Here is a 27,940-nt window from a genome sequence, read left to right as displayed (position 1 = left end):
AAGTAGATGGTTTCGGATCTTTGTCTGGTGTTTACAGGGGTATTTTTATACCTCAAGCAGACTCCAAAGAAGTTTTTCCTCAGGTAGACAGCAAATGTTGGTTTATGACGGGAGAGAGCGGTAACTGGGAACATGTTTTTTTGGGAGTGCAATCAGTTGGCAGACTTAAAAACTTCCTTTCAGAGTATTCTGTCAGAAATGATTGGGGGAGAATGAACAAATGGCAGTAGCTAAGGAAATTATTCTTTTTGAGTTGGGACACACAATCCGAACTTCTACTGGCTGCCAAAAAGCAATTATTAGAAAATGGAAATCAAACGCTAAAACAATTGTAGCTGAAGTACGGAATGTCGTTAAAGAGAAGGAAATCAAACGCTAAAACAATTGTAGCTGAAGTACGGAATGTCGTTAAAGAGAAGGAAATCAAACGCAAAAACAATTGTAGCTGAAGTACGGAATGTCGTTAAAGAGAAGAAGCAAATTACATAGAAATAAATAGAAATGGTGGGAAGAATTCATGCAGACTAATGTTCAGCAGGGGAAGTGAGGTTTAAGGCGAGGCAGGATCTGAGCAATGCATGCAATATTGGAGTGAATATTTGTTAGAAAATATGTGAGATCTATAATCCAGGAATATAACATGTTGATATGTTTTCTTTCTATTAATGTATGAGCACCAATGTCATAAAATTTAATAAAAGTGCTTAAAAATATTAAGTAAACGAGGTGTAGTTTCAGTTTTTAATTTTTTCACAGCATCCTATAATGAGCCTCCTACGTTTTAACACTGCATCACTTTTTCCTGAAGATCCTTAAAACACTGTGGACTCTTATTTCACAGAAAAAGATAAATGCAAGACTTTTTATAGAAAAGAATAACATTGCTACATTTCTGTTAAAACTGAACTACAGATTGCCACAAATGGAAGAAAGCATCTTAATATTCTAATTGAACATCTCAGAGAAAAAAGTCCTTAGAGGCACTATCCTGATGAAATTATTCTGGTGGCACAAAGGGACGTAAAGTACTTGAGGTGGCAATAAGAAATGAGGAACATTCCTAGGCATACTGAATTACTGTGGAAGACTTTCTTCAACAAGCATGACCTGAAGCAATATGTGTATGAGACAAGATATGGCCCTTACAAGGTCATAGGTAAACATGGTGAAATTTCTCAGCTGGAATAAAACAGATAAAGTGTGTAATACCCAGATGTTATTTATTTAATTTTATTTTACAGTTTGTTTACTGGGATAGTCCATTGGGCCAAGAAGAGCCTGGTTTCAATGGAGTTCCGAGGAGAAAAGCTCCATGAACAACATCTTCCTACTAGTCTGTGGCTTCATCTCAGTGGTGTGCAGGTCCCTAATATTACTGATGTAAACAGCTTTTCAGTTGCACTCAGCATTTAAACTGCATTTAACGCACTTGGAAGGGCTTTGTATGCTGCTGCAACTTATTTGTGGGACTTAGGTGCAGAGCTAACCAGGGAGCTATTTTCTCACAAACTTGAACTGCCAGTAGATGAAAATCGAGACAACACCATCTTCACTGTTATCCTTGATCATTTAATTGATGGCTATGACAATCGTCTGGACCCAGGACTTGAGGTCCCTTGTACCAATATTAAGGTTTAAGAAAACCCGAACCAACTAAAAGAAGAATACCCACTCCCCTTGAGTTCTGACTTCTGTGGAATCCTCTCCAGCAACTGTGCTATTAAATCAAAGCAAAGTATTTAAGTATATAACATTTAACCAGTCCTCCTAGCCTACTAGTGTGTTATGATATTGTAAGGTACCTGGTCAGCTACAACAAATCTCTGCATACCCCACCCCTCACATAAGTTCTCTACTTGTCCTCCTACCTCCCTGTCCACTTGTCCAGCCACGTTCTCTGTTAGATCCTTCTCTCTCCACTGAAGCTACTACTGGGTATAACCCTTACCTCTTATTACTTTCTGTACCCTCTCCTCACACTGCCTTCTTCATCCACACTACACTACACTCATACTACTATCTGTACATTCTCCTCACACGGTCTAATCCAGCCACACAGACTCTCACTCACCTAACCCTAACTCAGTAACCCCCTTCTCCCTCCTCTATCCCCCCACTCAGCTCCCTAGCCTCACTCACAGCTTAATGACCATATTTCCCCCCTCCCTAGTCTTGCGTTCAGCTTTGTGTATGCTAAACCTTCCACCATAGCCTTGTGCATAAAAAGAGAAAATAAAAAGACTTATTCCTAGATACAAAATAGCCCTGTCCTGCTGAAAAGCCTTTCACTGATGGTTTTATTCTATCACTGTGCCTCTTCCATGACATTGCTAACCCGCTCCATTTGCCCTTGCTACCTCTCGGGCTCACTTCGCTCACCCTACCCTGCCCCCATTCCCACCCACCCCTAGATCACTCAAACTTATAGTTAAACACCACACCCACCAGCAATTCACACCTTCCCAATTATCCTATTATAACCCCATCAATCAAGTGCAATATCAAACACCTCAACTATCAAAAAACTCCTCCTAAAACTAAAGCCAACCACACTAGCAGCTGATAGTGACTCCTTATCATATCCTGTCTCCATCCTTATCAACCGCTCCATACTAGAATCCTACATACCCAAACTCTGGAAAGTATCTCGCATCATTCCTCTCCATAAAGGAGGTAATTCTTATGAATTCTCCAACTACCAACCTATTGCCATCCTTTGCCCCTTATCCAAAATTCTTGAGAAATGCATCCACTTGCAAGTGATGACATTTCTTAACACACACAATCTACTATCTACCACACAACACGGTTTCCGTCCACATCACAGCACTACCACAGCCCTTCTATCTTTCACTAATTATATAAACCTTCACAGGAATGATAACCAATATGTATCAGCCATTTTCCTAGACCTCTCAAAAGCATTTGATATGGTCTCCCACTCCATTCTACTAGACTCACTAACATCATTATCCTTCACCTCCTCTACTATAGCCTGGTTCAGAAGCTACTTGTTTGACAGGCAACAATCAGTCCAGTGGAAAGGAACTCTGTCTACACAACTTCCAACCACCATAGGTGTCCCACAGGGCTCTATACTGGGCCCGCTGTTGTTCTCTATTTTCACAAATAACCTCAAATGCTCTACACAACATGCCACACTCATACAATATGCAGATGATTCAACTCTGATCTGCTCCGCCTCATCTCCCACCACCCTACATACACTCACTCAAGATACCTTTATCTCAGTAGAAAAATGCATATCTGGGATCCAACTAATTCTAAATCCCAAAAAGACAAAACTGCTACTATTTACCCCTAATAGATAAAAAAAACTCTCCTTTACCATAACATCTAAGGATGGCACCACCATCTCCCCTTCTAACCACACCAAACTTCTGGGCATTGAAATAGACAATAATCTCCACTTTGACGTTCACATCTCACATACCATAAAACTAGTACACAAAAAACTAGGCTCCCTATACAGGCATAAGTACATTCTCTCACAAAAAGCAAGAGTCACTCTTGCACAAAGCCACCTCCTCTCAACTCTATTATACGCAGCACCAATCTTTACCCAAATTAGACAATGTGACCTACACAAACTAGAGTCATGCTACAATAAAATAGCCAAGTTTGCTACTAACTCAACCTATAGAACCCATCACTGTGCTGCACTAAAAGAACTAAAATGGCTTGAGCTACCACAGCTACTTAACTATCACCAGCTGGGCACAGCCTACAATATTCTCAAATATCCTGAAAAAACCCTCATTATCCAACCTATTTACTCTCTATACTACAAACCGATACCCAAGATCCAGTGAAAAATCTCTCCTCTCCATCACCAAGGCTAACAATAATGCAGGGAAAGCACTCTACTCCCACACCATTGCCAGAAACTGGAACTCTCTTCCCCTATCTGTGTCCACTGCCCCCTCCACATCCATATTCAAAACTCCCTCAAATCACACCTTCTTAGTACATGAATATGCCCTTGTATCACATAACCCTACCCATACTACTATTAACTCCCCAATTTCCTCTCTGATCACATGCTGGAGCTCTGATCCCCTGTAGGCTTGGTCATCTGAAAGGGTACTTTTAACTGTAGAATCTTACTTGATATATTTTCTTTTCTTACCAAAGTATGACTGACATTGTCTTTTTACCCATGTTCTATATATTTTACCTGGAGTGTTTTTATTAATTCTTGTTAAATTACTATGCTCAGCATTACATGATGTAACCTGTTTTGTGTATTATGCTGGATGTACTGTATTTGTATAACTTGATGTTGGAGCTTTTCTCCCTGGGCCTCCGCTGAAAATGGACCTGATCCAGTCGGAATTTCCCGGTTAACAAATGTAAAATAAAATAAATAAACATAAACTATAACCACCACACCCATAATAACACACCCAAACATAATCACCTAGTACACACAAACTAGTATACTCCCTAAATAAAAATTATCCTCACCAAATCTAAAAACATGTACAGCTTGCAAACCCCCCTTCTACTAAAAAATACTACTCTACCCATCAACTATCTCCATCCTACTTCTACTTTCTATTCTCTCTTCCTACCACACCCAACTACATATCACTTTTCCAACCCCATGGCAAACCAAACCCATAGCTAACCACAGACTACAAAAAAACTTTTCTATAACAACCCCCAACACTACCTCCTTTCAAACTCCATCCCTCTTTTACAATAAGTTATCAGTAAAAAGAAACCCTCACACCTCACACAAGCTATCTAAAATTCTTGATAAACTAGCCAAACTCTACCTAAACCTACTGCAAAAACTCTCCTGCTGTGGAGACATACACCCAAACCCTGGCCCCATCCCAACAGAAAAAGCTGAAATACAGTTACCAAATCCCCCCTTCTACAAACTCAAATCATCTCTCCTCTTTCTAAATATAAACGTAAGATGTGTACTGAACAAAATTCATGACCTGCATGCCTTATTAGCCTTGTATATTCCTGACATAGCAGTATTAACAGAAACATGGCTCAAACCTGATCACCACAATAATGAGATCATAGCCCCAGGTTATACTGTATGTACAGAGAGAACAGGGAAAAAGGGTGGAGGTGTAGCAATTCTATTTCGAAATCACCTGACCCTAGAACTAGTTGATTATAATACTGAAGAAATCAACAAGATAGAACTTATCCTTGCCAAATTTAAACTAAACACCAACAAACAAATAATCATTGCAGGTGCCTACCTCCCACCAGGTAATAACATTCCTATAATGGAAAACCTGTTAAATTGGTTCTCAGACTCCCTCACTTACAAAACCATACTACTAGGTGACTTTAACATAGACTGGGGTCAACTGCTCCAACCACTATCCCTCAGATCACATCAACCTCCATGGGTTCACCCAAATAACAACTACACCCACTAGGACTGACAAAACAACCAAACGTCAATCCATTTTGGATTGGATTCTGGTATCCCACCCCACTCTTGTACAACAATCAGGCTGTTTCCCTGACAGTCTAAGTGACCATCAACCCACCTACCTTAACAGGAACAGAACCCACCATCTGCCCAACCTACCTGTCAGAGTAATACGTAATAAAAGAAACTTCACAGCCAATGGACTTTAATAAGACACTAAGTTGTTGCAATTCGTTCCCCCCTCAAGCAGCTGCCTCTCGATGAAGCAGTACAGTATTTTAACTCAACCTTCCTACTAGTCCTAGACTATCATGCACCCCTCCAGAACTATTAGGCCAAAAACCTACCATGCCCCATGGCTTACCAAAGAGACAAAAATACAATGAAAGAAAGGGGCAAAATCTGGAGAGCATCTCACAAAGATAAAAATACTGCCCTACGGCAAAAGTACATAGAACTACGTAATAAAGCCAAGAGGCTAACTAAACTTGACAAGTCCAACTACTATAAAAACCTACAAGATAAATATACCTATAACCCCCCAAAAGTCTGTGCCTCCAGAAATAGATTACTTCACCCTGGGAAAGCATCTACCCCTACCCCTGTGTTGCCAAACAACCAAGACAATATCCCTACACAAACTAATAAATTATTTACAGAAACAGTAGAGAATCTAGCTAATACCCAAAAAAACAATGGCACTCCAATACAATCATCCACTACAACCAAGAGTAATACAAAAAATAACACCTCTAGCTTTTACCTGCAGCCAGTGTCCACTAAAATGATTTCACAACTCCTTAAGAAGCTAAAACCAACAACACTAGCAGCCGATAAACTTCCTGCAGATTTCTTTCAAATATCAGCAGAGGCCATATCATACCCAGTGTCAATTCTCATAAATAGGCCAGTTTCAGAACACAAACTACCTAACCTCTGGAAAACATCCCACATTGTTCCTCTGCATAAAGGTGGCAACTCCTTAGAGCTGACCAACTATCGCCCTATAGCCATACTATCACCCTTATCAAAAATTTTAGAAAGAGTTGTTCACTTGCAACTAATGCAGTACCTCCAACAAAACAAATTACTATCCAATTCCCAGCATGGCTTTAGACCCTCCCATAGTACAACCACCGCTCTTCTATCTTACACCAATACAGTCAACCACTACAGAAACAAAGGTCTTTTCGTATCATCCATTTTCCTGGACTTATCAAAAGCCTTTGACATGGTTAATCACAATATGCTCCTCAATGCTCTATCTAGTCTAAACATATGCTCCTCCACTATACTATGGTTCAACAGTTACCAATCAGAACGCCAACAAGCAGTCCTCTGGCAAGAAAAGCTGTCCCCCCTCTTACCAGTATCCATAGGAGTCAATCCTTGGCTCACTGTTGTTCTCTCTTTTCATTAATGACATCTCCTGTTCCCTGCCCACTGCATCAGGAGTACAATATGCTGATGGCACCACCATATGTGCTGTCCCCAGCAGAATGGAACTACATACCCTTACCCAAAATAACTTTACTCTAGCCGAAACCTGGTTTTCTAACATACAACTACTTCTCAATCCCAAGAAAACAAAACTAATCCTATTTACCCCTGGCAGATCATCTAACCCAAACTATAGCCTCATCATAAACTCCAAAAATAATATTAAAATCACACAAAACTACTAGGAGTAGAAATTGATAATCACCTGAAATTTGATACCCACATATCACAAACCATCAAAAAGGTGAACAGAAAATTAGGACTCCTCTATGGAAACAAAAATTTAATGACTAAACAGACCAAAGCTACTATTGCAAGAACCCAACTCCTCCCCATCCTTCTTTATGCCTCTCCTATCCTAACTAATCTTCACCTTACCGAACTTCACAAACTGGAAACGTGTTACAACAAGATCGCCAAGTTTGCTACAGACTCCACAAATAGGTGCCATCATTGTCATTCCCTACTAGGTGCCATCATTGTCATTCCCTAATAGGACCCATCACTGTCATTCACTAATAGGTCCCATCACTGTCATTCCCTAATAGGACCCGTCACTGTCATTCACTAATAGGTCCCGTCACTGTCATTCCCTAATAGGACCCGTCACTGTCATTCACTAATAGGTCCCGTCACTGTCATTCCCCAATAGGTCCCATCACTGTCATTCCCCAATAGGTCCCATCACTGTCATTCCCTAATAGGTCCCATCACTGTCATTCCCTAATAGGTCCCATCATTGTCATTCCCTAATAGGCCCCATCACTGTCATTCACTAATAGGTCCCATCACTGTCATTCCCTAATAGGTCCCATCACTGTCATTCCCTAATAGGTCCCATCATTGTCATTCACTAATAGGTCCCATCACTGTCATTCACTAATAGGTCCCATCACTGTCATTCATTAACAGGTCCCATCATTGTCATTCACTAACAGGTCCCATCACTGTCATTCCCTAATAGGACCCGTCATTGTCATTCCCTAACAGGTCCCGTCATTGTCATTCCCTAACAGGTCCCGTCATTGTCATTCCCTAACAGGTCCCGTCATTGTCATTCCCTAACAGGTCCCATCATTGTCATTCACTAACAGGTCCCATCATTGTCATTCACTAACAGGTCCCATCATTGTCATTCACTAACAGGTCCCATCATTGTCATTCCCTAATAGGTCCCATCATTGTAATTCCCTAATAGGCCCCATCACTGTCATTCCCTAATAGGACCCATCACTGTCATTCACTAATAGGTCCCATCACTGTCATTCACTAATAGGTCCCATCAATGTCATTCCCTAATAGGTCCCATCATTGTCATTCACTAATAGGTCCCATCATTGTCATTCCCTAATAGGTCCCATCATTGTCATTCACTAATAGGTCCCATCATTGTCATTCCCTAATAGGTCCCATCATTGTCATTCCCTAATAGGTCCCATCATTGTCATTCCCTAATAGGTCCCATCACTGTCATTCACTAATAGGCCCCATCACTGTCATTCCCTAATAGGCCCCATCACTGTCATTCACTAATAGGTCCCATCATTGTCATTCACTAATAGGTCCCATCATTGTCATTCCCTAATAGGACCCATCATTGTCATTCCCTAATAGGTCCCATCATTGTCATTCCCTAATAGGACCCATCATTGTCATTCTCTAATAGGTGCCATCATTGTCATTCTCTAATAGGTGCCATCATTGTCATTCACTAATAGGTCCCATCATTGTCATTCACTAATAGGTCCCATCATTGTCATTCACTAATAGGTCCCATCACTGTCATTCCCTAATAGGTCCCATCACTGTCATTCCCTAATAGGTCCCATAATTGTCATTCCCTAATAGGACCCATCATTGTCATTCTCTAATAGGTGCCATCATTGTCATTCACTAATAGGTCCCATCATTGTCATTCTCTAATAGGTGCCATCATTGTCATTCTCTAATAGGTCCCGTCATTGTCATTCCCTAACAGGTCCCGTCATTGTCATTCCCTAACAGGTCCCGTCATTGTCATTCCCTAACAGGTCCCGTCATTGTCATTCACTAACAGGTCCCATCATTGTAATTCCCTAATAGGACCCATCATTGTCATTCACTAATAGGTCCCATCATTGTCATTCCCTAATAGGTCCCATCATTGTCATTCCCTAATAGGTCCCATCATTGTCATTCCCTAATAGGTCCCATCATTGTAATTCCCTAATAGGACCCATCACTGTCATTCACTAATAGGTCCCATCACTGTCATTCACTTATAGGTCCCATCAATGTCATTCCCTAATAGGTCCCATCATTGCCATTCACTAATAGGTCCCATCATTGTCATTCCCTAATAGCTGCCATCATTGTCACTCCCTAATAGGTCCCATCATTGTCATTCACTAATAGGTCCCATCACTGTCATTCACTAATAGGTCCCATCACTGTCATTCACTAATAGGTCCCATCACTGTCATTCACTAATAGGTCCCATCATTGTCATTCACTAATAGGTCCCATCATTGTCATTCCCTAATAGGACCCATCATTGTCATTCCCTAATAGGTCCCATCATTGTCATTCCCTAATAGGACCCATCATTGTCATTCTCTAATAGGTGACATCATTGTCATTCTCTAATAGGTGCCATCATTGTCGTTCACTAATAGGTGCCATCATTGTCGTTCACTAATAGGTGCCATCATTGTCATTCACTAATAGGTCCCATCACTGTCATTCCCTAATAGGTCCCATCACTGTCATTCCCTAATAGGACCCATCATTGTCATTCTCTAATAGGTGCCATCATTGTCATTCTCTAATAGGTGCCATCATTGTCATTCACTAATAGGTGCCATCATTGTCATTCACTAATAGGCCCCATCATTGTCATTCACTAATAGGTCCCATCACTGTCATTCCCTAATAGGACCCATCATTGTCATTCACTAATAGGTGCCATCATTGTCATTCCCTAATAGGACCCATCATTGTCATTCTCTAATAGGGCCCATCATTGTCATTCCCTAATAGGTCCCATCATTGTCATTCACTAATAGATCCCATCATTGTCATTCACTAATAGGACCCATCACTGTCATTCACTAATAGGTCCCATCACTGTCATTCACTAATAGGTCCCATCACTGTCATTCCCTAATAGGACCCGTCACTGTCATTCACTAATAGGTCCCGTCATTGTCATTCCCCAATAGGTGCAGTCACTGTCATTCACTAATAGGTGCCATCACTGTCATTCACTAATAGGTCCCATCACTGTCATTCCCTAATAGGCCCCATCACTGTCATTCCCTAATAGGCCCCATCACTGTCATTCACTAATAGGTCCCATCACTGTCATTCACTAATAGGTCCCATCACTGTCATTCCCTAATAGGTCCCATCACTGTCATTCACTAATAGGTCCCATCACTGTCATTCACTAATAGGTCCCATCACTGTCATTCACTAACAGGTCCCATCATTGTCATTCACTAACAGGTCCCATCACTGTCATTCACTAATAGGACCCATCATTGTCATTCACTAACAGGTCCCGTCATTGTCATTCCCTAACAGGTCCCGTCATTGTCATTCCCTAACAGGTCCTGTCATTGTCATTCCCTAACAGGTCCCATCATTGTCATTCACTAACAGGTCCCATCATTGTCATTCACTAACAGGTCCCATCATTGTCATTCCCTAACAGGACCCATCATTGTCATTCACTAATAGGTCCCATCATTGTCATTCCCTAATAGGTCCCATCATTGTCATTCCCTAATAGGCCCCATCACTGTCATTCCCTAATAGGCCCCATCATTGTCATTCCCTAATAGGCCCCATCATTGTCATTCCCTAATAGGTCCCATCATTGTCATTCCCTAATAGGCCCCATCATTGTCATTCCCTAATAGGCCCCATCATTGTCATTCACTAATAGGCCCCATCATTGTCATTCCCTAATAGGTTCCATCATTGTCATTCACTAATAGGCCCCATCATTGTCATTCCCTAATAGGACCCATCATTGTCATTCCCTAATAGGTCCCATCATTGTCATTCCCTAATAGGTCCCATCATTGTCATTCACTAATAGGTCCCATCATTGTCATTCCCTAACAGGTCCCATCACTGTCATTCCCTAACAGGTCCCATCACTGTCATTCCCTAATAGGTCCCATCACTGTCATTCACTAATAGGTCCCATCATTGTCATTCCCTAATGGGTCCCATCACTGTCATTCACTAATAGGTCCCATCATTGTCATTCCCTAATAGGACCCATCATTGTCATTCCCTAATAGGTCCCATCATTGTCATTCCCTAATAGGACCCATCATTGTCATTCCCTAATAGGTCCCATCATTGTCATTCACTAATCGGTCCCATCATTGTCATTCACTAATAGGTCCCATCATTGTCATTCCCTAATGCAACTCAAGTGGCTGGAGCTTCCTCAGCTACTACGACTTCAACAAGCCACAGTAGCACATAAACTCTACTACTCCCCTGAGAAAACACCGGCACTCCAGCTATTAATTCAGCCCCACAACACCACTAGAGCCCTAAGATCCAGCAGCCAAAACCTCATTCATGTAATCAGACATAAAAATGAAGCAGGAAAATCTCTCTCTGCCTGCACAATAGCCCAAAACTGGAACTCACTCCCAAGCCATATAACTACCACTACTTCTAGTACCCAGTTCAAACACCTCCCGAAATCCCATTATTCAAACAATTGGCTCTGCTCTTGCTACTCCCCAGGGTAAACAATAACTATGCACAGTTGCAAGTTTTCTGCTACTCTCTAACATTTTCCTTACATAGCCCTGCTAATATCCTTGCTTATTCCTCCAAACTCAGCATCAGTACAATCGGATAAAACATACTAACACCTGTACACTACACTATTAAAATCTGTACCTGATAAAGGCTATAATCTGTATCTGAGAAAGGTTATCAGATCTCTTCATATTCTCATCTTGGTCTTACTTCAATACCTATACTTTTGATGTGTGGGTGTGAGTATATATATATATATATATATATATATATATATATATATGTCTCTACAAATGTAGATGCATAAAATGTATTGTGAATGAGAATGTATATGAAAAAAAAACTTTTTAGTTTTCTACTAATTGTTTGTTTTACTAGATGCATCATATGCTGTGTAAATTTTCATTTTTGTACTATAAATAATGTAACACCTAAATTTGTTCTTAAGAATTGCTTAGAATTGTATAAATGCTAATAGTGTCACATGGAGCTTTTCCCACCAGGCCTCCGCTGAAAATGGACCTGTGTCCAGTCGGACCCTCCCGGTTAACAAATGTAAAATAAATACTAAATAATTAAATATAATATGAAGACAATGCATTTGCAAGTATGTAACAACAATATAATATGAAGACAATGCATTTACATGTATGCAACAACAATATAATATGAAGACAATGCATTTACATTTATGTAATAACAATATAATATGAAGACAATGCATTTACATTTATGTAATAACAATATAATATGAACACAATGCATTTACATTTATGTAATAATATAATATGAAGGCAATGCATTTACATTTATGTAATAACAATATAATATGAACACAATGCATTTACATTTATGTAATAACAATATAATATGAAGACAATGCATTTACATTTATGTAATAACAATATAATACGAACACAATGCATTTACATTTATGTAATAACAATATAATATGAACACAATGCATTTACATTTATGTAATAACAATATAATATGAACACAATGCATTTACATTTATGTAATAACAATATAATATGAAGACAATGCATTTACATTTATGTAATAACAATATAATATGAATACAATGCATTTACATTTATGTAATAACAATATAATATGAACACAATGCATTTACATTTATGTAATAACAATATAATATGAACACAATGCATTTACATTTATGTAATAACAATATAATATGAATACAATGCATTTACATTTATGTAATAACAATATAATATCAACACAATGCATTTACATTTATGTAATAACAATATAATATGAACACAATGCATTTACATTTATGTAATAACAATATAATATGAATACAATGCATTTACATTTATGTAATACTACTGAAGAATGATGGTAGTACACAACATGACAAACAATCCACAATTGCAGTGAAAATACAGTCAGAAAAGCAAAATGTAAAATTACACACACACACACACACACGGGCACATATATACACACACACACACAGACACACATGGGCACATACACACACAATAACGCACACAATAACACAGGGTTGACATTACAGTTTTACATGAAATCTTAGCAGAGGTAAAGTAGGATAAGGGGATAAGAGGGGTTAATTATTGAATGTAGGAAGGGGGGGCAATAAGAAAAACAAATCCGATCAAGAGTAGGAGAGTAAATGAGAGAAATGAAGATGGTCGTAGTCAGAGCCGCTCCGTGTGATGAAGAGAAGAGAGAAGTAAAGGAGTGCGAGAAATGGGGAAAAAGAGGCGAGTCATGTGGGATGAGAGCAGGAACAATCCCACAGGGTTTGAGATGGGAATGAAGCAGGATCTTAAAAGTGCTTGTCTTTAGTATGAATCAGAGGTGGCAGGGAGCTCCAGAGGCAAGCTAGGGAAAAGGCTAGCAGGTGTTTGCCTGGAGGATGAGCAGGCTTGTGCAGTCCAAGCAAATTCTGGTTATTGGATCTTAGAAGTCTGTTGGGTAGGTGCACTTTGAAGGAGGAGGCAAGGGAGGGGCAGACAGAGGGATTAAAGATGAGTTTATGGGCATGAGTAAGTTGAATGTAGGTAAGATGGTTGGGAAGTTCAAGCCAATTTAGTTTGTGAAGGGCATTGCAGTGGTGGGAGGAGGATTTATAGCCGGTATCAAACTTAGAAATGTTGTTATAACAGGAGGATAGCTTTGTCTTTAGAGAAGATTGAAGGTTAGTAAGAAGGGGGGCACCATATATGTGCTATAGCAGTTATGGCAGTAGAGCATGCCTAGTTTCTGGTGGGTTTTCTTTATATTGGTTAGTAGGTGGGTATCAAATTTTAAGTGTTCATCAATAAGGACTCCTAAACTGTGGTGGTGGTGCTATGGTAGCGTTGTCGCCTCACAGTAAGACGTTGTCCTGTTCGATTCTCAGCTAAAGCATCTTCTGTGTGGAGACATGCGTGAATGGGCGTACCTTCGTTGAAGGTTGTGCGTCAGGCCTGGCAAGTTGGTATGTAAAAATCTACTGCCAATCATTAGCGGACCGGAGTTCCTAACCGGGAAAAGCCGAAAGATACAAGATCAATAAGGACTCCTAGAAGCTTTGCATGGGAGGCTACCTTGAGAGAAATATTGTTTTAGCTAGTAATGGAGAAGGACTTCTTGTCTATAATGGTACTTTATGAAGGGGAAAATAATTTTAGTTTCTGATGCGTTGAGTGATAGGTGTTTGTCTAGCATCCACCGTTCGGTATAAGAGAAAGCAGCCTGAGTTAGTTTTAACAGAGTGGAGGTGGAAGTGGCGGAGCAGATGACTGTACTGTCATCTGCATATTGAATAAGTTTAGCACTACAAATGTTCTGGTGGAAGTCATTTATGAAAATGTTGAACAGTAGGGGACCCAATATCGACATGTGGGGTATGTTTGTAGGTGAATAAAGGAGGTGACTTTTTTTTCCATTTGACAGCTTGTTGTCTGTCAGAGAGGTAACTAAAAAACCAGTTGACAGAAGAGTGGGACAGGTTTAGACTGGAGAGTTTAGATAGGAGAAGGTTATGGGAGATGGTGTCAAAGGCCTTGGATAAGTTCAGAAGTAGGGTGGGCACTAGACAGCCGGTATTCCGGGCTTTGTTGATGGTTTTGAGGAAGGAGAGGACAGTGGTTGTGGTACTATGGCCAGTTCTAAAACCATGTTGTGTGGGGGTAAATAGGTGGCTGTCTGTGAGGTAGGGTAGAAGTTCAAGGTGGATACACTTTTCTAGAACTTTTGAAATAGGGGATAAAATAGCGATTGGCCGGAAATGAGCTAATGTTATTGTTATTGTTATTACCTCCAATGTTACAACTTACTGTTTCAATAACTCTCCTTGAATAAGTATAAACATGTTGCACATTAAATGTACACTATATATGTGGTTGACATTTTATGAATGGAGAAACATAACACAAATGCATCACTTAGTGCATACTGGTTATGTGGACCTACTTCCCTTATGCATGTTCACAACTCGCAAAGATTTACTATCTCTATGAATGTGTTACTTAATGACGTAAAGGCCTAAGGTACCTGTCAGTACATCATTACCCAATAACCTGCTTCTTTTCACAGTATCATAACCTTGCATTCTCCAGTCTTTCCTCCCACCTCTTTTTAACAATTTTATATATCCACATTGTGATCCTATAACAATTTTGTGTAAATTACTGACTATGATAATACTTACTCAGTTTCTTGGCATATCCATAGAAAGATTTAAGGAAGCAAGACTGTAACAAAGTAGACAAGCCAAGCAACGCAAGACTGCAACAAAGTCAACAAGTCAAGCAATGCAAGACTGCGACAAAGTAAACAAGTCAAGCAACGCAAGACTGCAACAAAGTAAACAAGTCAAGCAATGCAAGACTGCAACAAAGTAAACAAGTCAAACTTAACTCCAAAAAAATAAATATTAACAATGGGATTAGACAAGGCTGCCCCCTATCACCTTTCCTATTCAACCTATATATTGGGCCCTTATTCTTACTAATAAAACAAAGAACATTTCATAATATACCCCTCCTTTTTAACACTGAAATTTCTCTATCAGCGTACACAGACGACTTAAATATATATTATTCTCTTCCCAACATGGATCTTTACAAAATCAATAATTCAATAGAAATATTTTCAAAGTTCGCGAACTATAAAGTAAACTTGGATAAGACAACAATATTCCCGATTAATAACTATGCTCAATTCCCAACTGCAGGTGCTATACCTAATATTAAAGTCAGTGACCACATACAATACCTAGGAATAGCATTCTATACCGATGCACATAATTACTATCAGGACAATGTGATTAAAACATGGAACACCATACAAAAAGACTTGGTAAGATGGACACAATTGAAACTCCCCCTTCTCTCTAGAGTAGCCATCATTAAAATGAATATCCTACCCAGGATACTTTTTATATTTAACACAACCAATACACTGATCCACAATAAAGTCTTCAATAACATCCAATCAACCCTCTCAAAATTCGTCTGGCATCCAAGACTCAGCAGGATAAGTTATCAAAAGCTTATATATCCAAAGGACAAAGGTGAGGTGGGCTTGCCTGACTTTAAACTGTATTACGAAATTACCAAAGGTAGTAGACTAATTAATATTGCAAATTACAGGGAACAAATCAATATGTGGTGCCCAACCTGGTTGAAATTATATCGTAACTATGTTAAAACATTACAATTTAATCCCAAGGCCCTCCCATTTCTAAAGGGAATATCCAGAAGAAGATACAAAATACAAGACGACATATGGGAACAAATTAAAATAACACAAAATCTCTTCCAATCACTAAATCTATTAACTGCTTTTTATACTTTGCAACCTTTACACCTTAACCCCAATATTCACCTAAATGAAAAGATGATTGACCTGAATTCATACCCACTACTGAAAGATAAGACAGTTTTAGACATTTATATACTTAGGCAGGAATCTGTAGCTAATATTAGAAACAAACAATCTCCCGTTTAAATATACAATTATGATAAGACAACTGAAAGAAGTATGTTACAGATTTTGGAAGGATACTGACATCCCAGACCAACAGATAGCTACATGTAGAACACTTTGGGATATGATGACACGGAAAAAAAAAATGATCTCAAATACCTATAAATTCATTATCTCCCTTAGACACACGAAATAAGCTATCCACTCCAATTACTGGACAAAACAAGACCCTACAATTACCACTAAAGAAGCTATCCACTCCAATTACTGGACAAAACAAGACCCTACAATTACCACTAAAGAAGCTATCCACTCCAATTACTGGACAAAACAAGACCCTACAATTACCACTAAAGAAGCTATCCACTCCAATTACTGGACAAAACAAGACCCTACAATTACCACTAAAGAAACGATCCACTCCAATTACTGGACAAAACAAGACCCTACAATTACCACTAAAGAAGCTATCCACTCCAATTACTGGACAAAACAAGACCCTACAATTACCACTAAAGAAGCTATCCACTCCAATTACTGGACAAAACAAGACCCTACAATTACCACTAAAGAAGCTATCCACTCCAATTACTGGACAAAACAAGACCCTACAATTACCACTAAAGAAGCTATCCACTACAATTACTGGACAAAACAAGACCCTACAATTACCACTAAAGAAGCTATCCACTACAATTACTGGACAAAACAAGACCCTACAATTACCACTAAAGAAGCTATCCACTCCAATTACTGGACAAAACAAGACCCTACAATTATCACTAAAGAAGCTATCCACTCCAATTACTGGACAAAACAAGACCCTGCAATTACCACTAAAGAAGCTATCCACTCCAATTACTGGACAAAACAAGACCCTACAATTACCACTAAAGAAGCTATCCACTCCAATTACTGGACAAAACAAGACCCTACAATTACCACTAAAGAAGCGATCCACTCCAATTACTGGAAAAAACAAGACCCTACAATTACCACTAAAGAAGCTATCCACTCCAATCACTGGACAAAACAAGACCCTACAATTACCACTAAAGAAGCGATCCACTCCAATTACTGGACAAAACAAGACCCTACAATTACCACTAAAGAAGCTATCCACTACAATTACTGGACAAAACAAGACCCTACAATTACCACTAAAGAAGCTATCCACTCCATTTACTGGACAAAACAAGACCCTACAATTACCACTAAAGAAACGATCCACTCCAATTACTGGACAAAACAAGACCCTACAATTACCACTAAAGAAGCGATCCACTCCAATTACTGAACAAAACAAGACCCTACAATTACCACTAAAGAAGCTATTGACTCCAGTTACTGGACAAAACAAGACCCTACAATTACAAGAACTATCCACTCCAATTACTGGACAAAACAAGACCCTACAATTACCACTAAAGAAGCTATCCACTCCAATTACTGGACAAAACAAGACCCTGCAATTACCACTAAAGAAGCGATCCACTCCAATTACTGGACAAAACAAGACCCTACAATTACCACAAAAGAAGCTATCCACTCCAATTACTGGACAAAACAAGACCCTACAATTACCACTAAAGAAGCTATCCACTCCAATTACTGGACAAAACAAGACCCTACAATTACCACTAAAGAAGCTATCCACTCCAGTTACTGGACAAAACAAGACCCTACAATTACCACTAAAGAAACGATCCACTCCAATTACTGGACAAAACAAGACCCTACAATTACCACAAAAGAAGCTATCCACTCCAATTACTGGACAAAACAAGACCCTACAATTACAAGAACTATCCACTCCAATTACTGGACAAAACAAGACCCTACAATTACCATAAAAGAAGCTATCCACTCCAATTACTGGACAAAACAAGACCCTACAATTACCACTAAAGAAGCTATCCACTCCAATTACTGGACAAAACAAGACCCTACAATTACCACAAAAGAAGCGATCCACTCCAATTACTGAACAAAACAAGACCCTACAATTACCACGAAAGAAGCTATCCACTCCAATTACTGGACAAAACAAGACCCTACAATTACCACGAAAGAAGCTATCCACTCCAATTACTGGACAAAACAAGACCCTGCAATTACCACTAAAGAAGCGATCCACTCCAATTACTGGACAAAACAAGACCCTACAATTACCACGAAAGAAGCTATCCACTCCAATTACTGGACAAAACAAGACTCTGCAATTACCACAAAAGAAGCTATCCACTCCAATTACTGGACAAAACAAGACCCTACAATTACCACTAAAGAAGCGATCCACTCCAATTACTGGACAAAACAAGACCCTACAATTACCACTAAAGAAGCTATCCACTCCAATTACTGGACAAAACAAGACCCTACAATTACCACTAAAGAAGCTATCCACTCCAATTACTGGACAAAACAAGACCCTACAATTACCACAAAAGAAGCGATCCACTCCAATTACTGAACAAAACAAAACCCTACAATTACCACTAAATAAGCGATCCACTCCAATTACTGGACAAAACAAGACCCTACAATTACCACGAAAGAAGCTATCCACTCCAATTACTGGACAAAACAAGACCCTACAATTACCACTAAAGAAGCTATCCACTCCAATTACTGGACAAAACAAGACCCTACAATTACCACTAAAGAAGCGATCCACTCCAATTACTGGACAAAACAATACCCTACAATTACCACTAAAGAAGCGATCCACTCCAATTACTGGACAAAACAAGACCCTACAATTACCACTAAAGAAGCTATCCACTCCAATTACTGAACAAAACAAAACCCTACAATTACCACTAAATAAGCGATCCACTCCAATTACTGGACAAAACAAGACCCTACAATTACCACTAAAGAAGCGATCCACTCCAATTACTGGACAAAACAAGACCCTACAATTGCCTCCAATATAATTGCACAGGCAATTTAGAAATTTTGCAAAGACATTCTCCTTCAGAAGCTCAGATATACTCAACTTATGATCCTAAACAACGCATATTTTACGCCCACAATATTAAATAAAATGTACAAAGAACTCCCACCTTTTTTGCCAATTCTGTCCCTCCAAAGAAGCTGATATTATTAATATATTTTGGAGTTGTAAATGTACATACAAACTTTGGTGTGCCTTAAAGAGTCAAATTAGAGAAAATGGGCTATGAAAAAACAACCTTATTCTGGAAATTTGCCCTCTTACACGTACCTCCTATAGGAATGAAGAATAATCACACGCACATTCTAGTTACAACATTTATGCTAATAAAATACTACATCACATTAAATTGGAAAGACAGGTCCAAATAACATGGGATGGATTCAAGCAAACAGCTAGTAAACAACTTCTGGCTCATAAATATTTATGGTATTCCATGAGGAAAAAAAGGACCCATAAGGACACTTGGAAAATGATATTTGAACTCATTCTGACATGATCGTAACTCATATTTCTGTATGCTGCATAGCTTGATATAGATGAGAACTGTATATAGGTTATTAATGTATATAGGTTTTATGTTTGTAGGTCTGTATATTGTATGTTATTGTTTTATTCTCTGTTATATTGTTTTCTTGTCTTCATTTGGTTTTGATATAACCCTAATAAAAAGGAATTGGAAAAAAAAAAGTAAACAAGTCAAGCAATGCAAGACTGCAACAAAGTAAACAAGTCAAGCAACGCAAGACTGCAACAAAGTAAACAAGTCAAGCAACACAAGACTGCAACAAAGTAAACAAGTCAAGCAACACAAGACTGTAATAAAGTAAACAAGCCAAGCAACTTAATCGGAAAGTCTGAGAGTACCAAGAAATTTAAAAGGACCTTGGCCTCAAAAAGTATTAATATAAACAGGGAACCCGGAAGTATTAACAATACCCAGAAGCCAACAGCAAGAAATAAAATCAGAAAGCTATTATTAAAACTTTCCCTATTTTTTAGGGGACAGCCCTCTATCTTTTTAACATACACCTAGGACAGCCAGAGTTGCATAACAGCCGGGAACAGAAAAACTCCCCATCTTTTACTGACTACAGATGTAGCTTTCAACCTGTGAAAGAATATTACTGGTGTTCAGGCAGTTATAACCCAGATCAATGGTCCTCAGTCTCATGAAAGGAAACTATTAATACATCTTGTGAAACTTAGGATCCAGGTATACAACATATAACATGGTCAACTGGACACAAAATAATTAACTAAAATGGACAAAAATTGGGACAACTGAGAGGTATGATGTTAAATGAAGGAACCTGGGAAATAGGAAGAGGGAACTTCTAACATAAAACAAGGAGGCTGGCATCGGGGGAGAGGTCTTCTGTTTTTACCATTATGTTCTTATGACAGCATGCATTATTATACAAGTAAAAAAAAAAATCCAACACCAAAAACTGAAGTGATGGTTTTACCTTATTCTTTACACACTACAGCCTTAAAATGCATTGATTTCTATACATGTAACTATCATTTGTACGCAAGTTTTGAAAGCATTCAGTTTTAAACTATATTGGGTTGGGAGGGTGGCCTAATGGTTAAGGTGTTTGCCTTACAAACACAAGGTGCAGGGTTTAAATCTCACAAGGGATTATTGGCTAGGCTTAAAATGGCTCGCAAGGGCAGTTAGCCTAGTACTAACCTATGAACCTATGAACCTATGTGGACATAAAAACAGAAAATAAAAGTACATGAACAGGGAATCCATAAAAAAAGAAGAAAATTTTAAGACTTACCATCTACATTTTCATCTTTGAGCCTCAGCTTAGACCTATACAGGCAAAAAAAAAAAAAAATCCATTTAAGAAAAAAATGTTCAAACTATTCCGTTTCATTCTAGCAAATTTCACTAAAGGTGGAATTGTTTACAAACCTGAGCAAGGAGAGAAACAGGCTAGTACCGCAGAAAGGCAGTGCTCATGACTCAAAGTATCATCAGACTAGATTTCACTTTAACTAGGTAATTCACTGCCACTGAGGGACAATACAGCAAAGAAAGCGCATGCCTGTCAATCTCTGCAGCTACTAGCATTTGTAGATTTACTTATTCATTCTGTTAACCATAATGTCCCTTTACACTGAAACATGTCAACCAATATATTTTAACATGAACACATTCAAAGGGAAATATATAAAGGATACCTGCAAAAATTACATTATAGCACTGTACACTGGTTACTATTGATCTCAAATGAGACCACAGTCAAGTGAAAAAAAGCTGGTTAAATAACTTCACAACAGCATCATGTTCAAAGCAGTTTAGTACTTGCACCTAAAACATAAACCCAAGCTGTAGTGTGAGAGGTCCAACTGTAGCTAAATTTTCACCACGATGCAAAGGATGAACTACTTTCCTGAAAAGGCAACACATGCTGAGGGCACCACCCTAATAACGTTCAGGGCAGATTGGCGAGTCACCTTCCCTCTCTGACATCTGCTTCTCTGATGTAAAGACAACCGTCTAAGACTTGTGGCCCAGTCAGTGGATGACTGCAAACTGGATTCAGTTATTGATTCCCCAAACACTGTAGTACTCTACCACAAGGACTAGACCAGATTAGTACTGACCACAGCCTTAGAAGATGTAAAAATGTAGTCGCATCTGGCAGACCAGTCTTTCCCAATGCTAAACGCTACGAGTCTAAACATGCAATTGCACTCATTGCAAGCATTCTTAGCCCTGGAAGATGCTGACATTTGCACAGTCACAGAAATCTGGTTCAAAGCTGCGGAGAACACCCCAGCCTTCCCTGGTTACTCATCCTATCATACATTCTGACCCCAAACTGTGGGCAGTAAAGCCAAAGGTTGTGAAGGTTCAAAGACATACACACCTCCAGGCTTGTCAAACAGTAGGACACACAGGAGACACTCCAGGTGCAGTTAACAATTGACAAGACACCTATTCAAATCATAGCAAATACCAGTCCCCAAATTTTCCTCAAGATGCCCACTCCGCCTATCTGGACCTCTTCAACTATCAAGATTCGACCCTTTACCCTGATCCAAGAAGATTTTAACTACCCAAACACAGACTGGAAGAACTACTCATGCCAGAACAGAAATGTCCAGAGATTCCTCAATTTTGTCAATGCCAACGCCTTGGAATAGATAGTCAATACCCCCACAAAAGGTGATAATATCTTGGACTTGGTATTAACCAACATGAGCAACCACTGCAGCATCCCTATAGTATCACCCTCCACGGTAAGCTCCAACCATAAAGAGGTCACTTTTGAAGTCACCATCTCCCCCAACCCCCCCCCCCCCACAGCTATCGTCAAACCAAAACGCTTCTCCAAAGCTGATTACAGCCTCCTGAGGGATGGTATAAACAGCTTCACAACCCACTCCCCCTCGGTAGGAACTGGCACCAATATCCAAAACTACACCAAAGCACTATACAAGCACTTGTATAGATGCATGGAATTAGGAATACCCGACAGGATGAAATCCTACTCTGCAAGGAAGAGTAAACCTGTCTGGTGAACATCTGCAATAAATAAACCCTATAACGAAAGGAAAAACATTGTTGTCCAGGACCAAGAAGGAGCAGGTACCCAATTGGAAGCAATCTCTTCTTAGCCTGAACAAGTAAATAAGAGCACTAGTGAAATCCTCCAAAGCAAACAAGAGTCCAAACTGGCCACATCTACTGAAGACAATCATAAAACCTTCTTCACATATGTTTTCAATCTCAAAGGAAGCATCCAGATCTGCTCAGAAATGGTGGTCGAGAACACCACATACACAAATGCCGTAGATATAGCCAACTTGCTGGCTGACAAATTCAGTGAAAACTTCACCTCTATGCCCTCCCAATCAGTAAATCAGGACATTACCTGTAACTGCCCCCTTTCTCCTTATATCTAGGGAACAGGTCATCTCTGCTTTCTCAAAGGCAAAAAATACAGCCTCCATGGGACCTGATAACATCTAAGACTGTGTCCTACATGTACTCGGGCAACTTGCAGCACCATTATGTGCCCTATTCAACCACAGCCTGAGTACTGGCTTCTGCCCAGCTGAGTGGAGGACAGCCACCATCATTCCTTTGTACAAATGTGGAGCGTCCACTGATCCAGGAAATGACTGACCCACCAGCCTAACTAGCCTGATCTGCAAGGCCATGAAACAGATTATCATGGACCTCATTAACAAGGACATTGGCCATCACCAAACACTCAATCCCATACAGTTTGGCTTCATCAAGGGGAGGTCATGTCTGTTAAATTTGGTCAACTCCTTTGGAGACAGTCACCAAAGCCATGGATGATGGGAAGACAGCTCACACCGCATACCTTCAACTGGCCTAAGCCTTTGACACTGTTCCCCACTCAGGTAAAATAAATAAACTCTCTCAACTAGGTATCAATCCATATGTTACCAGATGGGTGGCAAATTGTATCACTGACAGAACCCACCTTTCCCCTCAAAATAGGGGAAGTCACCTCAAGTATTACACCTGTAAAGAGCGGCATTACCCCATGGATCAGTCTTGGGACCTCTGTTACTTGGGATATACTTTCCTGAGGTGCAGGCCAAAATCAATGATCTATGGCTGACCAAGTTTGCAGATGATTTCAAGCTGGGCACTGTCATTAATTCCCCTAGTGATGTGGACATCCCTCAAGATGATCTCACCCAAACAAATGACTGGTGCAGAAACATGGCCTCAAGCTGAATACCAAAAAATGCATCATCATCCCCTTTGGGGAGAGTGACATTCCCACAAATTATCATGTTAATAACAATGTCCTAAACACACATTCAGTCATGAGGGATTTGGGCACCCAGCTTGATAGCAACTTGACTTTTGACCACCATGTTGCATCCATTGTACAGAGAGCTTTCTACATGGCCCACCTCATCCAGGGACAAGGAGGTCATAACATAAGGCCAATTATTGATTACAATGACCCTTTCAGCTGGTACCTCGCAAAGCACATGCAGCAGCTAGACAGACCACAGAGGTTTCTCACCATGAACATCTAGGGCATCAAACATTTACCCTACACAAATAGGCTAAAAGCCCTGCCATTTACTTGGTTTCCTACAGACTCCTCAGAGGAGTCTGGCATACAAAGCAATCTTAGACCTCACCTTGATGGGACTGCTGCATATCCACAAGTCAAGATCCACTTGAGTAACCCGCACACGCAACCTCAACCTGGTCTGTGACATCAGCAGGACTTGCTGGCAAGTCAAGCAGAGTACCCCATTAACCCTTTTTAAGCGCAACCTGGATAACTGGATGGGAAACGGAAAATACACCCCTGGGATTCCACCTGTGTCCCAGCTGGACAGGGGCATCAGGTGTTGACTTGTGCAAACATGGGCTAAACTTTTGGCCAAGAAGGATCTCAGGGCCAATAGCCTAGTAACTTCCTATGATCCTATTATCAGACTGGGCATTTTCATCCTGAATGAACTGCCCTTTGATCATTATGTATCAGTTGCAGTGAGAAAATCATTTTTTTTTCATTATCAAGTTAATTATTAAAGGTATATCCTCAAGATCCAAAGATGTCTTGGCCTCTTATATTACTCCTTTATCAGATTAATCATTGAATGGAACACTCAGATTGGAATGCATTTTACCAAACACATATCCTAAGTTGAAAGGCCTCATCTTTTCCTAAAATAATAAAAGGATTAGGTTTCCTTAACTATGTCGAAAAAGGCTTTCATGTTTTTCGTCTCAAACAGAGCCCTACATGGAGATCTTGATCTTCCATTTCAGGTTATAAAAGCCTCTGTTTTACTAAATCTTCTCCATGCTGGTAATGTTAGGATTACTCACCACCTAAGGAATGCTGGTAATGTTAGGATTACTCACCACCTAAGGAATGCTGGTAACGTTAGGATTACTTGCCACCTAAGGAATGCTGGAAACGTTAGGATTACTTGCCACCTAAGGAATGCTGGTAACGTTAGGATTACTCGCCACCTAAGGAACGCTGGTAATGTTAGGATTACTCGCTACCTAAGGAATGCTGGTAACATTAGGATTACTCGCCATTTAAGGAATACTGATAACGTTAGGATTACTCACTCCAAAACTCTCAACCTGCACAGCAACATAAGCAGAACCTTGGAGAAACAGGTTTGTTACTTGCACAAAGGATACTCCACCTGTTAAATGGTGCAACTCTAACATCAAGCGAAATCTTGATGGCTCAAGGGGATCACACACATTGATATCACAGATCAGCATTATGGACTTATTCAAGAAAGGAAGTCTTTCTCCTAGGGACATGGCTAGGCTCTATATGGTTCTTCAAACTGCTTGTCTAGTAATAACCCATTAACTAAATGCACATGTCAGCAGCAACAATCATAACAATTATTACAAACTGCTCCCTTCCTGCAGGAGCAGGTACCAAACATTGCATTTAAACTTCCAATGGGACTTATGTAATAAACGCACTCCTCATGGACACATCATTAAGATGCTCAGGGTGTTTCACTACAGACATCAAAGGCTATCTTCTGAGGCCTCATATTCCATTAGATCATTCAACACATTATATAATGCCGCACTGCAATGACCTTCATAGAGTTTACACCTTCCCAAGATACATTAAGGATGCATGACTAATGTATTCTGTAACTCTTAAAACTGCTAGATGTCCTCAGCAGTGCCAGCAAACCAGTGTGTCATCAGTGTTAGCCCTCTGTGAAGTTCTGTGCTGACTCATTTCTAGCAGCAGGTACGACTGGTCATCGAATATATTTCTGCTTTTTTATACAGTGGTGTCTGCATCACAAGAAGTTCATAGTCATAAAAAAATTTAACTGCAACAATGTGGACAGAAGTAGCATACAGCACTCTGCAGCCAGTATTAGAAACATGTCATACAAATGAATCTCTGCAATATACAATTACTATCTGCACATGAGAGAGACAACACAGGACTAAAAGATAAAGCCTATAGCTTTAACTCTCTGTGCTATACTCCCATAAAAATACAAAGGTCATAAGTAGGATGTGAACCTATACCTCTGCTTGGACACCAGATGTTACACAGCTATACAATGTAAACACCAAAGCCTAAAGAAACAAATTACTGCTATGTATTTTAAGTTACCAAAAACTCCAGTGGAGCAAGAAAGTTCAAAACGTCAACCACATATGCCCATTATCAGAAAATTACCACCGAATAATTCTAGGCCTCCATACAGAATTTTACCTACTTCAGCAGAACTCTACTTGATCCCCCTTGTGTCTGCTGCTACCTAATTCGCATCCATTCTGAAGTGGTCAAAATGCCAAGCATGGTTTTCTGAAGCTCAATCACTTCTCTAAAAACTGCAAAAAAATTCCAGGAGCTGGGATGCATTCTGGAGTGGCAGTCCCTGATTCACATGGCCAATAAGGTGGGGTTATCAAAGAACTCTCATTTTACACCCCTTTTATTTACATTTTTTTAGGTGAAGAATCCCAAAAGAGAAATTTGTGGGTCATGAGGTCATGCAAATGAAGGAATTTTTTTTGCTTTGTAAATTAGCTACAACATTTGAACTGCTGAAACATTTTCAAGCAAGTTTCAATAGTTAAATGACTGGACCTAAGAAAAAGTCCCCCCCAAACACCCTTGTGTTTCTTTGATTTAGGAGTCATATGCACCTAGGAACAAAGGATTTTTTTTTACCCTAAACATGCCAATGGCAACAGAGCTTTTCATGTCAGTCTTCAAAAGCTGCTTAACTTGGACCACCCTTCTGCTTCTTACCAACTTCTCACCCTGCCTGAACTTCTCATGAAGATTGATATTTTGCCCAAACTGCAAATAAAGGAACAACAGTGATGACAGTGCAGATCTGCACCCCTGACAAATGTCTGGTTATTCAAAATACACCTATAATATGGATATGTATTGAGACAGAGTGAACAAATATTAGGAAATATACTGCAATGTATGCAGAGCTCTAATAACTAGGCTGTTGAAATTGTATAAAAATAAACACTTCAAATTCATCTAAAACTTCACAAGGTATTTTTAATTTTAATTCTTAAATACACACCATTCCAAAAAAAAAAAATTCAATGCACCACAGGGGGCATTAACACCAAGTAAAAAGCAGTTTCACAAGTCAGCTTATTAGCTTAAATACAGTTTAAAGCAGTAGCATTTATTCTGTCGCACTGTTTTCATTTAAAGTCTCATTTACTATACTTTCTGCCAGCCATACTTCTCTCTCTCTCTCCTTTCCCCAGTTTTGCAGAACATCCCCGACATGTTTGCTCTGGTAAATCA

The 27,940-nt window shown here is 39.5% G+C and overlaps 1 protein-coding gene across 1 annotated transcript in view; it reads right to left on the bottom strand.

The window, feature by feature from the left end:
- The window catches only part of LOC122788066 (supervillin-like), a 1,698,127-nt gene that overhangs the window by 1,056,007 nt on the left and 614,180 nt on the right, over positions 1-27,940 (bottom strand). The window contains exon 5 of the mRNA XM_044054988.1: positions 21,416-21,450. Within this exon, the coding sequence (XP_043910923.1) occupies positions 21,416-21,450 (35 nt within the window). The remainder of the gene's footprint in view (positions 1-21,415; positions 21,451-27,940) is intronic.

This window comes from Protopterus annectens, chromosome 13.part0 (assembly GCF_019279795.1).
Source record: "Protopterus annectens isolate FY-2018-M chromosome 13.part0, PAN1.0, whole genome shotgun sequence".
NCBI lineage: Eukaryota > Metazoa > Chordata > Ceratodontiformes > Protopteridae > Protopterus > Protopterus annectens.
This window is presented reverse-complemented; position numbering and strand designations above follow the sequence as displayed.